Here is a 14,377-nt window from a genome sequence, read left to right on the forward strand (position 1 = left end):
AGAAGAGCGGATACAGTATGAGATGAATAATCTGGCAGCCAAGAAGATGTGAGACCTCCCTCCACTGCTTAATGCTTCTGCCAGCACAGTTCCGGGAACTGCTTCTGAGTCAGAATCCAGTTCTATTTGAGTTTATTGTTAATATGTTGCTTCTAAGCAGAAGTGCATGTTAATACAGTAAATGAAGTAGAGGTCAGCTTCAGTATGAACAAAATTTTTAATAATTGTATCTCATGATAGCTTTCAAAGAGTTTATATCTTCTTTGGGAGTGAAAGCTTACTTAAATATTTTAATATTGTAGGCTATCATGAGCCATCCCATCAAATTACAGACTGCCTATTCAGTTTTTTAGTGCAAGTCTGCTGCACTTACTGACACACTATAAAGTGTTAACACTACCAAGGCGTATTCTACGACTACCACAATATTAACATTATTAGCCATAAAATACACCTTTCTCCCCCTACAATTACATTAGTTGTCTCATTTCACTTTCCTACTTCCTTAACTCTGCTGCATAATCCATCTGCAGGATGGATAAATAAAAGCAGGAGAAATCTTTAACTAAAGGGCTGAGTTACCTACGTTGCACTAGTGTTGTCTTTTAAGTAGTAGATTTTGGTAGTAGATTTTGTTATACTAATGAAATATGGTCCTATGCCTTTAAGTAGTAGATCTTGTTATACTAATGAAATCTAGTCCTTGAGTAGCAGTGAAGTAATGCATATTTTGCTACACTGATAAAATGTAAGAAGGAAGGAAGGGTGGCTAAGTGGCTGGTTGCTGGCCTTCAAAGATAAGGGGATGGTAGAACAAATGGGCATGCACAAAATAGGAGAAACTGGCTAAGACGTAATTCGGGCAGTGGGAGATCGCGACCACCGACCCGATTCAGGACTGAAGCAAGTACCCCCTGACTCCTCCTGCACATGCGCAGTGAATTAAAAAGACACTATGGCTTTAAAGACTATGCGAGTAAACTGTTAACCAATGAAGATGAGCACACAAAAACAGGTTAATGATTACATAGGAGAAAGGTGTGGAGATTGTGTATTCAATGTATAAATAAGGGAATAGAATCCGAACTTGGTGTGCTTGATTTGTGGAATTCTTCCAGCTTGCACCCTGCGCAGAATAAAGCAATCTCTCCTTTCAAAACCGGCTTTGGTTTCGGGAGCTGTATTTCCAGGTAACACTGGCAGTACCTCCACAGTATTACAGTCATGCTGGACTGCCCCCCAAAAGCTGTATCGCAAGAGGGGCACAGGGCCCACTGCGAGGCAGGGGACAGCACAGGGGCTTTGGCCCAGCACTGACCCGACAACGGAGTGCTGAGCGTATCAGCTGAAGTCCTCGAATGAGACACGCAGGCGCTGGTCATATTCATACATGTACGTTCACCTTCCTCTCCACTACTTTTTCCTTTTGGGATTTATCTTCAGCGCAAGAGCTACGAAGCGCTGCCCAGGTTGGTGTGTTCGGTGAGCAAGCGGCCGCCACCAGCGGAGCGGACATCTTAAAACGCTGAACAAGCCGAGGCCTCCGGCTGCGCCGAGGGCTCCGGCCGGCGCCTCACGGCCGCTGATGGCGCCCGTCCGGCCGCTCCGGCCTCGGCAAAGGCGGCCGCTGAGAGCCTAACCGTCACGGGGAGGAGGGGGCGGCTAGAGGCACCCCAGCGACACGGGCGCACGGGAGCAGGCAGGCCTCCCCGCCGGGCCCAGCACTAGCGCCAGTTTAACCGGGGTCGTCCGGCTCCGAGGCGCTGCCAAGCCCCGACCACGGCCCGGGTGAGGCGCAGCCGCCCGCGGCCTCTGGGCGAGCGGCGGCCCCGCGCTTCGGCCCCGCCGGCAGGGCAGGGCAGGGCAGGGCAGGCTCAGGCCGGGCAGGCGGCAGCCCGGACCCTTTTCCCTGGAACACCTCCCGGGCCCTGGCAACCGCCGCGCCTGGCGACCGGGCTGCAGGGCCGGGCCGGCCGGCCGAGGCGGAGGATGAAGCAGGTAGAGGCGCCGGCGGGCGGTGCGGGGCGGGGGGCGGCGGTGGCGGCGCGGCTTCCCCCGGCCCTCGCCGCTGACGGGCTCCCCGCCGCAGGCGCTGGTGGACGACACCGAGGATGTGTCCCTCGACTTCGGGAGCGAGGAGGAGCTGGCCCTGCGGAAGGCAAAGATCAGGTGAGGGCGCGGGGAGCGGAGCGGGCCCGGCCCCGGCGCGGAGGCCTCAGCGTCGCGGCGCTCGGCGGAGGTAACCGGGCCTGGGCAGCCCTTGCTGCTCCAGCTGGACTGGCGCACTGAAATGCAAGAAACGCCATTTAAACACTGAATTCCCATTTTTTCACAGGGAGGGTGGTCAAGCGCTGGCACACACTGCCCGGGGAGGCTGGGGTGCCTCCGTGCGGGAGGTGCTCGGTGTTGGGCAGGCGAGGCCCGCGGCCCTGCCAGCCGCACCGCTGCTGTGAGCCTGACAGCTTGGTGGGCTCAGCGTCATCCTGCCATTGGAAACACAGATTTTACATACCCAAAGCCAACCTGTCACGCAAAGAAAAACCCAATGCCCCAATCAAACAGTATTTTTTTAGAGCTGGAGAAGTGGAGAGAGCTCTCATCTTCAGCAAAACAAGTTGTGCAGCAGAGTGCTGTGCCGTTGCATTGCACACCTGACTGAAGGGAAACGGCAAGATATTTGCAAAAAACTGTCATGTTTTCCTACCACGGGATGTGAATGTTATGTGGAATATAGTGTATCTTATCCTTGTAGATGTTACCTAAGGAAACCCAACCTATTGATCCATCTCATCTGTCGGGTTAAGCAGTCTGTCATTACGTTACCGGGGGTGTCACTCTGCAGCTCTCCACAGAGGTCCCAGGCAACAGAGCTGTTGTTCCATCAGTGGCTTTTGAAGAGTCTGCAGTCAAAGACTGTCAAGGGAAAAGTTTTATGTTAAAAGGAATTATACATATGCATGCACTCATCAATAATGTATATAATCAGCTTTTATTTATATTGCTTTCTTCCCTTCTACCTTGCCCCAGTTTACTCTGGTCCGTTACAGTATCAGTATTTCTTGTAGGCGTAAACCAAGAAAAATAACATTTGTGTTAGGCTTAACATCTCTTATCTGAGCTGTGCAAACAAGCAACCACCTAGCTTTACAGTACAATTGCTCTGTTTTACTAGTGTCTGTTGAAGCATTTCTGCCCTTCCAGTGCATTGGATTTTGCAACTACATGATGAGTCAGCCATGACACAAGATTAACATTCCCAGAGTTGCTTTGTTTCTGTGCCTTAGCAGCAGCACACATTTTAAATCAAGGTTTACATTTTAGTGCAGTCTTGGAGAACATAGCCTAAAGGATTAAACTAAACTGGGAAATACAGCTTAGGAGTGTGTCTTGAACATGTGAGCCACAGAGATTCAGTCTATGGGACCAGACTAGAGTCAGCATGAAGTGAAACCACCCTGAAATGTTTGTAGGAGGTCCACAGCACCAATTACTTTACTCTAGAGGTCTGTTCCTACTGGTTCACACTACCCAATAACACAGACAGGCAAAGTATCAGTAAAACATACTATTAATTGATCCACTTTGCATAGATACTTATTTCATTAGAGACTGCTCTTCTGGTCCTCCCAGAGGACCCTGGGAACTACCAACCTGTCAGCCTCACCTCTGTGCCTGGGATGATCAAGGAACATGGAACAGATCCTCCTAGAAACTATGCTCAAGCACATGGAGGACAGGGAAGTCATTGCAGACAGCCAACATGGATTCACCAAGGGCAAGTCCTGCCTGACCAACCTAGTGGCTTTCTGTGAAGGAGTGACTGCATCAGTGGACAAGGGAAAAGCAATGGATGTCATCTACTTGGATTTCTGTAAAGCCTTTGACACGGTCTACCACAACGTCCTTCTCTCTGAATTGGGGAGATACGGATTTGATGGGTAGACTGTTCGGTGGATAAGGAATTGGCTGGATGGTCGCATCCAGAGGGTCGTGGTCAATGGCTCGATGTCCAAATGCAGACCATTGACAAGTGGAGTCCCTCAGGGGTCCGTACTGGGACTGGTGCTGTTTAACATCTTTGTCAATGACGTAGACAGTGGGATTGAGTGCACCCTCAGCAAGTTTGCAGATGACACCAAGCTGGGTGGTGCGGTTGACATGCCAGAAGGACGAGATGTCATCCAAAGGGACCTGGACAGGCTGGAGAGGTGGGCTTGTGTGAACCTCATGAGGTTCAACAAGGTCAAGTGCAAGGTCCTGCACCTGGGACGGGGCAACCCCAGATACCAGCACAGGCTGGGGGATGAAGGGATTGAGAGCAGCCCTGCGGAGAAGGATTTGGGGATACTGGGGGATGAAAAGCTGGACATGAGCCAGCAATGTGCGCTTGCAGTCCAGAAAGCCAACCGAATCCTGGGCTGCATCAAAAGAAGCATGGCCAGCAGGTCGAGGGAGGTGATTCTGCCCCTCTACTCTGCTCTGGTGAGACCCCACCTGGAGTACTGCGTCCAGCTCTGGGGCCCTCAGCACAAGAAGGACATGGACCTGTTGGAGTGGGTCCAGAAGAGGGCCACAAAAATGATCTGAGGGCTGGAGCACCTCTCCTATGAGGACAGGCTGAGGGCGTTGGGGGTGTTCAGCCTGGAGAAGGCTGCGGGGACACCTTATTGTGGCCTTTCAGTACTTAAAGGGTGCCTATAGGAAGGATGGGGACAATCTTTTTAGCAAGGCCTGTTGTGACAGGACAAGGCGTAATGGATTTAAACTAAAGAAGAATAGATTTAGACTGGATATAAGGAAGAAATTTTTTACGATGAGGGTGGTGAGGCACTGGACCAGGTTGCCCAGAGAGGTATTGGAGGCCCCATCCCTAGAAACATTCCAGGTCAGGTTGGATGGGGCTCTGAGCACCCTGATCTAGTGAAAGCTGTCCCTGCTCACTGCAGGGGGCTTTGGCTAGATGACCTCTAAAGGTCCCTTCCAACCCAAAGCATTCTATGATTATTTCTTGCCCTCATTGTGACAATACGAAAAGATAATCTCATACTGAAAAATATTCTGCTATAGAAAGAGAAATGAAACTCCTTACATAGTTCACACAGAAGTTTGTTTTTATATTGCTGAAGAATCGTGTGCAAACAAGCCTGGAACACTTCCATGTGCTGCAAAATTTTGTTGTCATATTACAGGGCATAACAACATGTTCCAATCATTTGTCTTTAACTTTATCCCAATTTCATATATCTTGAACTTGGTTAGAATTTGCATAAGCTATGACAAGTTGTGCTTTTGTGATTCTCCAAGGTATATGAAAGTGCTCCTTAAAAGCAAAAGGTATGTGGATAGTGATTTAGTTAGTGACTACTTTCATAAGAAGGTTAGGAAAGAGGTAACTTGCACCATCTTTGCAGTTCATTGCAGTAGCAGAACATTTGATCTGGAACAGTTAGGAGCATATGATCGCTTCTTTTTCAAATCAGCCAGGTAACACAAGGTGATCAAGCCACAGAGCCTGTTTGTTCAAAATGTGCCTAGCTATATTTGAAGTACCAGACAGAGGTATAAAAAGCAGCATGTAGAATGCTGCCGTGGCACTTCTGAGCAGGTACTGGGAATGATTCTCCTGTGGTTCAGTAGCATACCTTAGGGTTGACCCAGTTTGATTCCTTAATATGGGATGCAACTAAATTCATAACCACTCATTCCTATCCCAATAGGCATCATGCTTGCAAACTGAACGGAGGTTATTGTAACAAGATGAATGGTAATCACCTAGCCTGAAGGCTCCAGTTCTACACTATATGGATGTTTAGATGCAACAAGATAACTAAAAGGCGGAGCAAGTGGGTTGCTATGCTTTCAGGAACAAATGTGTGCCAAGCAGAGCCAGAGTTTTAGTTACCTCTATCCTTGATTGGATTTGAATGCAAAAATGAAGGATCGTTATCATGTTTTAAAGCCTATACTGTCTTCCATTAGTGCAAGAAATCATGTTAGTTTATACAATGATTTCTTAATGCAATCATATTTCTGGAAGTTAGCTTTTAAAAAAAATTTAAAGTACAATTGAATTCAATACAAATGCATTCACTTAAGAAAAGCTGTAAAGTTTTTGTTTCAAAAAGGATGTAGATGCTTTAGCTTCAGGTTTTAAAAGAGAATTTTATCTATCTGGGATTATCTCCTTATTAAAAATTCTGTTCGTATATGATAGGAGCTATAAGTTTCATCTGATGGCTGTGAATTAAGAAAAGCACATTTGTTCTTTTAAGTGAGGAAGTGAACAGTTTGTTTACTGGAATCTGTTAGTTTCAGGTGTGGTTTTGTGGGTTTTTTTGTAAAGCATAAATAGGTGGACATTTTCTGAGATTGAGAGAGTTGTCCAAAGAACGAGGTGCAAGTTTTGGTATCTCTCCATATTCCTTCCCTAGGACAAGAACCTGCAAGTCTCTGTCTTTGGCTTGGCTAGCCATATCCTTGTGAGAGGACTGATATTCCGTAGTCTCAATAAAGCATTTAGTACTGTAATAAATGTGAGCCTTTTGCTCATGTACTGTTTTTTTTTAGTGAACACCTTTCTAAGTTTGATATTGGAACAGATTCAGCATCCAAATAGTAATTAATCATCTGTCTTCCAAAATGAAACACTACTTTTCCAAAGTTCATTTCACATATGAAGCACTGATACAGTTATAAAAGCTCAGTCCACCCTGATGCACTTCAGGGTTGTGATCTGTGAATAGCTTGACACAAGATACCACTTATGCAATGAACTCCTACATCTTCTTGAATCAAGAGACATCAAGAGTTGAAGTAGCAAGACGCTATGCTATCTGTTTTTGACAGTTCACAATGTTCCCTCTGCTCTACCCACCCGTCTGCTTATAGCAGAAAAAGCTCCTTTTGCTTAAAATATCACGTGTTTAGTTTTAAGTCAGAAGCAGTTTTTGGAAAGTTAGAGGTTAGCATGGGCATACTCAGGAGTCAATATAAACTACAACTGTGCGTCATGCTTGCTTTTCCAGTCCTTTGTGTGGAGTACTATGTGCACAATATTGCCATTATAGAATAGATAATTACTAGAACAGTTAAACAGCTATAGAATAATAATAATATTACAATAAAGATATAAATATAAGTATTATAATTTCACTCTAATTATAAATCAAATTATAAACAATTATAATTGTGTATATATTAGATGTATCATATTATTATACACAATAATAAAATAACAAATTTAGTAATTGAATAGTTAATTATGACCTAGGCCATACTACTGTTAATTGTTTACAGAGGTAGAGGAGCTTAATGAGACAATTGCTGACTTCTAAAAAAAAAAAAAAATCTTGTTCAAAAAACAAGTTTTATTCACTCAGCTTCAAGGGAAGAAGTTACTTAAATGCAATAGCTTCTAATTAATTGTCACTTTAAACTAATTAACACAAACACGACTGTACAGAATATGTTTTTGTGCTTGGCATTACCCTGAAAATTGCACTGTGATCATTATAGTGTTCTCCAAACTCCCTGTCTTACTGTACAGGCCAATATTACATGCCATATAGTTACTTCTTCCACTGAAATTCCCCTTTATTTTGTTATGGACAAAATTTTGTTTGATGAGCAAAGCACAAATATCTAGTGAAATTAATGAATATTCATTCATAAGAACTGTTAGATTCCCAAATTGTACTCCCTCTGTAAAAGGAAGTGTTTGGTCAAGTTTCAGTCATTACATATGAAGGTTCATTTTGTCTTATACCCAACAGCTGTATTTTTTCATTTTTTTCGTTTCAGAGTTCCTGTTCTTGTTTTCAAAACAGTTCTGAAAGGTGTAAGATCTGTCTCAATTCTTTTGTGCCTTGCAATGCTGATTTATTTCATGAAACGATGAGGATTTTAGAGTACAACCACTACACTCCTTCATGCAGTGCCAAAGAAACTGGTGAAAGACTCTAGGTTTTGTTCTATCTTTGCGAAAGTTTTGACATGAACACCACATTCCATCTTTTAGCTTTAGATTGAAGGTTGGCTATTGGAAATACTACTGCTTTGATAATGAAGATATAAATCAACATATGAAATAATAGAAGCTACAAACCAAAATACCATTATAGACTAGAAATAGTTCTGTTATACTACATTGTTAGCAAATACCTTAACATTGCTGCTTGTTCCACAACTTCTTAAGTACTCTGTGGTTTTTTTTTTTCTAGGCACCCACTGGCCACCTTTTTCCACCTGTTTTTCCGAGTGAGTGCTATTATTACCTACTTGTTCTGTGACTGGTTCAGCAACAGCTTTGTTGCCTGTTTTGTCACTATTCTCCTCCTTCTATCCTTTGACTTTTGGTCAGTTAAGGTAAGAGGACCCTGAATAGTAATTACCTTTGAAAGTATTTTACGTGACATTAAATAAAACAAAAAAGAAAATATGTATACTGACAAAAGTGACAAAAACATTGTGATCTGTTGATTTATTAAATGTCTAGCCCATTTTAATTAAGAGATTTACATATCTGAGTTACTGTTACCGTTTATCACCATGTTCTCTATGGCTGATGGGAGCTACTAATACGGTGAGAAAATTGCCTTGCCATAGGTACATTTATTTATTATTTTATTTATTATTATCCCCCTTAAAAAAAAAAGAAATAAAGTAATACTGGCTTTCAGTAATGGATGCCAAAGGATGTCCAAAGCTGCAATACTGTGCCCAGACCCAGCATGCAGGAGATGCGGAAGGCTCCTGGGAGCCCAGCTATGGCACCGGTGTCCTAATCACGCGCAGGCAGGTGGTTCAGGCTAGCCCAGAATCCCAGGGGCTCCACATGTGGAACAAGGGTTTTGTTTTGTAGAAGTGAAACGCTGATGCATCGCCAGTATACTGAAAACTTCTAGTATTCATCCAGGTGCAGAAATATTTTCTTAATTTGTTTGCTTGATTCCATGCAGGTTACTTGCTTACAATTAATCTTCCATTTCTTCATTGTGTTTTTGTTTGCAGTTTTATTTATTTTTTTTATTATTTTTTTATTTATATGAAATTTGTTTATTAAGGGCTTCTCCAACTAACTGACTTGGAAAAGATATATCCTACAATTTCTTACCTAAATCAATGTTATTGTGATAATTATCATATTAGAAGAGAACAGGCCTCTAACTTTGTGGTAACTCATCCATCCTTAATGACTGTTGTGCTCAAGCTGGCACAGCCTTTAGAACTAATTTTAGTATTTGATAAAAGAGTATTATTTTCAGACATGCTTGTCTTTTTTTAATGTTAGTCTGACAAGTGAATTACACAACTGATTAATGCAAATAATTGTTTCTGTCACTAGAACGTGACAGGAAGACTCTTGGTTGGTTTGCGTTGGTGGAACCAGATTGATGAAGATGGCAAGAGCCACTGGGTGTTTGAAGCAAAAAGGGTAAGTATGTTAATAAAAATAGGCACAGGACAAACAGAATTCACAAAGACTGTAATGCTGATACTAAGTCAAATAAAGTAACAAACAGAGCACCTTTGTAACAGTTACTCTTTATCCAGCTTCTATAGAAGAAAATGTAAGTATTCAGTTGCAAGCACGCTGGGTTGTCACATCCTGGAAGCATTCAGAACAAAACTGGTCTCGCACCATTCTCATCATATGCATCAGCAGAATAAATATTCATAGCATGGTACCATTGGTATGAAACGTTTCTGGTAGTTCTATTTTATTTTCTAGTGAGAACATCTTGTAATAAACACATCTTCCCATAGTTAATCCCAACACAGAATCCTCCTCAGGAAAGATCTATGCTGAGTAGTTCCAATTCAGTATTTTAAAAAGAATGTTTCAGAATCACAGAATGGTTTGGGTTGGAAGGGACCTTAAAGATCATCTAGTTCCAACCCCCCCCTGCCATGGGCACAGACACCTTCCACTGGACCACGTTGCTCAAAGCCCCACCCAACCTGGCCTTGAACACTTCCAGGGAAGGGGCATCCACAGCTTCTCTGGGCAACCTGTTCCAGTGCCTCACCACCCTCAGAGTGAAGAATTTCTTCCTTAGGGCTAATCTAAATCTACCCTCTTTCAGTTTAAAGCCATTACCCCTTGTCCTGTCACTACCTGCCCTTGTAAAAAGTCCCTCTCCAGCTGTCTTGTAGGCCCCCTTCAGGTACTGGAAGGCTGCTGTAAGGTCTCCCCACAGCCTTCTCTTCTCCAGGCTGAACAACCCCACCTCTCTCAGCCTGTCCTCGTAGGAGAGGTGCTCCAGCCCTCGGATCATCTTCGTGGCCCTCCTCTGGAACCATGCTCATGGAACATGGTGGGGAATAGAACCCAGCTCACAGAGCATTCCAACACTGCTAGTGGTCCCCCAAATACCCTGAGCAAAAAAGCTATAAAATGGTACTTTGCATCGCTACCACAGTCAAGAATGCAGGTTTTTGCTTTCACTTCCTAACATTCTCTCCGCAGCCACATTTAGCGAGAGCCTGGCAGAACAACACTTCAAGCGCTACTTACTAGGACATTCCTTTCAAGCAAATCCAGCTGTGCACACAGCCTGGGTACTGAGCCCAGTGTAAAATACTCTGAGTGCGTGGGTCTGGAGTGCCCTCTAGCAGCCCCGCGGCCATCTGCAGCCAGAACACGGCCAAGCAGCAGTCCAGCTGGCGCAGTGGGGCTGCACACTATTAAGAAGAAAACAGATGTTAACAGTCTTCTGTAATCTAAGTGAAACCTAAAGAGAGAGTATAGGCAAGCCTGCATGAAAGCAAAGAAACTAGAAGACCTTCAGAGTTTCTTAGTTCTGCCGAGAGAGTAAGCAAGAGCTTTCTTAGCACTTAAAAGCAACAGCACTCTTAAAATGACCTCCTGACCTCAAAATTACTGAAAAATGAGCAAGCCTAGTTCACCTATTACAGTTTGTTAATTCTGGCCTAAAAGTACAAAGGCTAAAGCCTTCCAAAAATTCTGGCAAATGGTAGCTTGATTAATGTGAAAAATCAGTACAAGGAACACATAACTAGAGTGGATTGTATTTTTTTGTCATGGCCTATCCATAAGAAATACTTCATCGCGGCAAGGTCCTGGAATACGTGCGATTCTCTTACTTTCCAGAGTCAGGCATTCTCCATTGCCTTTGCCAGTCCTCTGGCAACCTTGTAAGATCCCTTCCTTTATGGGTGAATTTGCTTAGAAATATTCCAAGTCACTCACCCACAATAAGCAGCTAATTCCTGGTATGCTGCTGATGCAACAGAGGTTCGCCCTTGAAATCCTATCTTCTGATGAGGTTTGCTGAAAGAAAACTAATTCTTACACTTACATTCCAAACATCACAACTCCCCTCTCCTTTCTTTGGGATGACTGCAGCCTTTTGTGATCTGGCTTATCAAGTTAACTAGGTCTTTTACATGTGGTGTTCTCAGGACTGGTTTTTTTTTTCTCAGGACTTTTTTTCCTCCTAAATAGTTAGTGCTAATGCAATGTCACTGTTGGGTAATTTGTCAGTAATATTGGATACAGGTGATTAAATCCTTTCATTGACTCACAACATCTGTCTTTTTCTGTAACTATGAAGGCATAGAACATTATTATTATTATTATTATCAGAATATATTATATTCTTTATAATATAATATTATAATATAATTATAGCAGGCAGAAAACTACTTCTCTTCTTATTCAATCTTCCTTCCAGGCATATAATCGAAATTTAAGTAAAGAAGTAATTTTGTCCATTCCTCCTCCTCTGCTGATTTGTTATTTATTGCAGATTTTGTCTCTGTGACTAGTAGTTTCCATAATTTTCCTTCTAGGTGCCTACAATAGCTGCCTCAACTGAAGCTGAAGCTCGAATCTTTTGGCTTGGTCTTATTATCTGTCCAGTTATTTGGACAGTGTTTTTCTTTAGCACCTTGTTCTCCTTGAAGCTGAAATGGCTGGTAAGTGTGGGGGTACTGAAAGACCTACAGCTGACAATGTTAGTAGAGGGAAAACCCAGATCTGTAAGTTTTGCAACAGCCTTTGAACCAAATCTTCCAACAGTACAAAAATTCTACTAATAGCTTCAACAAATCAGGGGTTTTCTGCAGTCAAGCACTGCACTCTGGAATAGAGTAGTAATTTTTAGCTCCACTTCTACTATGTTATTGGATGTCAACTCCTTCACCTAACTTGAGAACCTTAAGTGATTGGCAAAATTACGGACTTCTTTTTAACTGTAGCAACTTACTTTTCCCCCAACTTATTTCAGTCAAAGGAAACTAATAGGAGGGGACAAAAAATGAACCCATGATGCTGGTTTTCAGGTTTTCACATCTCCTTGGGACTTGAATGGTACTTGCTCTTAAAAGTAAGGATTTGAGATCTCTGGTACCAGTCCCTTTTGAAAGAACCAGCATCATAGTGCTTAAAACCTTGATAAACTGAGCTGTAAGTATGTATTTTAGAATTACTCTGTTTATAAGCCATCTACTCTACAAAAAAATTACACATTTTTTTAAATACAAGAGGAAATTTACCCCATACATTGCATTATGTTAAGATATTTTTGTCTATGAAATCTTCATGTTTTCCCCTGTAAGCATTAAGTGCTTGGATAATCACCACAGAATTTATTTTATCAAGTTCCTAGCCATGCTAAGTACAGTTTCTTAATTCAGTTTGAAAAGATAAAAAGTGTCTTGGACATGTGCAGCTACATAACCAGTAACAGCCAAGATTACATTTTATTATTAAATGAAACAGGGAATTCAGCTATAGGTCTGAATCAATTGCAAAGCTTTAACTGCTTTCCAGTGCCCAAAATGGTATAGCTAAACAAGTGATAGTTAAAATTAAATCGGCAGTCTTTCTCCACGGGTCCACCTTTATTTTTGAAAATCAGAGGTTGTTTGCTAAACTAAGAGCTGGTTGGAGAAGGAACCCTAACTGGCACTGCACACGGGTTGCTCAGGTGCTTATAAAATGCAAGCTACACAAATGAAAATACGACAGCTTCCAGGAAACTGTTTCTGAGGCTAAGAAAAACATTTTTTGTCAGTTATTTCATTAGTCAATCAGATGGGTTCTGCCTGCTGCTAAGCCTATAGTACCACAAAAGCATCTAATTATTTTCACTGCCTGTTAATGCTAGGTATTGATTCATATCTATCTGTGCTCTTTGTAAATCTGTAAGTTACAGGATCTTATTTGTATAGAAAAAGGTATTTGGCAGCTAAACAAGGCTGCAGGTTTGCTATGTATCTGAATGTGAAACTTTTAGATACAAATCAGGCTTAAAAAAGTGAGATTATTATGGAATCAGTTGAATAGGTGCTTTTTTGAGTAAGTGCTTACAAGATACAGAATGACAAAAAAAAATTGTATCAGTGTTTTAATAAAAAGAGGCATTTTGTAGAAAAGAACTATTGTGTTTAAGTTTGACGTGATTGGAGCTCTTTGAAGGTCATTTATTATTGGAAGGAATATCCCCCTCTTAAAGCATGTATGTACATCTAAATAGTATGTATACATACATACACATGTGTGTATATATATTCTACACATACAGTCTACATATAGCAGTGTATTTGTCCCAGCTGAACTGTTGTTTGTCCACAGGCTCTTGTGATAGCTGGGATCTCCCTTCAGACTGCTAATTTATATGGCTACATCCACTGCAAATTAGGGGGACAAAAAAGCATCAGCAGAGTAACTTCAAGGTTTTTTGTCACAGCAGATGTTCCCAGGAGTAAGTACTGAGTTGGTCTGTCAGCTACAGCCCATGAAGTATCACGTACTGACCTGCCTCACGCTGTGGGTTTTGGCTCTTCCCTGGTCTTAGCTCCTAAAATAACTCCTGGCGGGGCTACCTTGATTCTCCCATAAGCCTCTCCTGTGGAACTCGCTTGGAGGGGCCGTGCCCCATGTCGCTTTGCTCCGTGTTCAGAAGCCTGCTGAAGCTTCGCAACTGAGCTGCTTCCAAGCCCCACACCCTCCCAAGTTAAACACTTGGAGGGATGCCTTCTGAGGTATTATAATGCCTCTGCCTAGGCACAGCTGGGAGAGCTATCTTCAACCTTCAGGCTTCCACAAGGCTCTTCCCTGCTTTTTAGAAAAATGCCTACAAACTAGGTTATGCTAACACCCACGCTTCCTGTGTTCATTCTACAGGACAGACAAGGAGAATTTCAGAAGACCGCACCGAAGAACATGGGAAAACAGGCACTAGATAATCAAATAAGGAAGGATTGAAAGGATGAGCAGTAAAAATACTCATTTATGAAAGCTATTCTTCATATGAAGGTAGTGAAGTAAAGCTCTTCTAGAAATTATGCCTGCATGAAATAATAAGGATTTTATGTCATTTGTGTTTGAGTCTTTAACTTCTGAAACGGT

At 42.6% G+C, this 14,377-nt stretch overlaps 1 protein-coding gene across 1 annotated transcript; it reads left to right on the forward strand.

Annotated features, from left to right (window-relative positions):
• The first annotated feature begins 1,989 nt into the window (after positions 1–1,989).
• On the forward strand, positions 1,990–14,224 carry TVP23A (trans-golgi network vesicle protein 23 homolog A). Its single transcript, XM_075718096.1, is given in 7 exon segments — positions 1,990–2,052; positions 2,054–2,169; positions 8,220–8,364; positions 9,344–9,433; positions 11,815–11,940; positions 13,601–13,730; positions 14,153–14,224. Coding segments are annotated over 7 exon segments (732 nt in total). The 3' UTR covers positions 14,215–14,224.
• The last annotated feature ends 153 nt before the right edge of the window (positions 14,225–14,377 follow it).

Source organism: Pelecanus crispus, chromosome 11 (assembly GCF_030463565.1).
Source record: "Pelecanus crispus isolate bPelCri1 chromosome 11, bPelCri1.pri, whole genome shotgun sequence".
NCBI classification, from domain to species: Eukaryota; Metazoa; Chordata; class Aves; order Pelecaniformes; family Pelecanidae; genus Pelecanus; species Pelecanus crispus.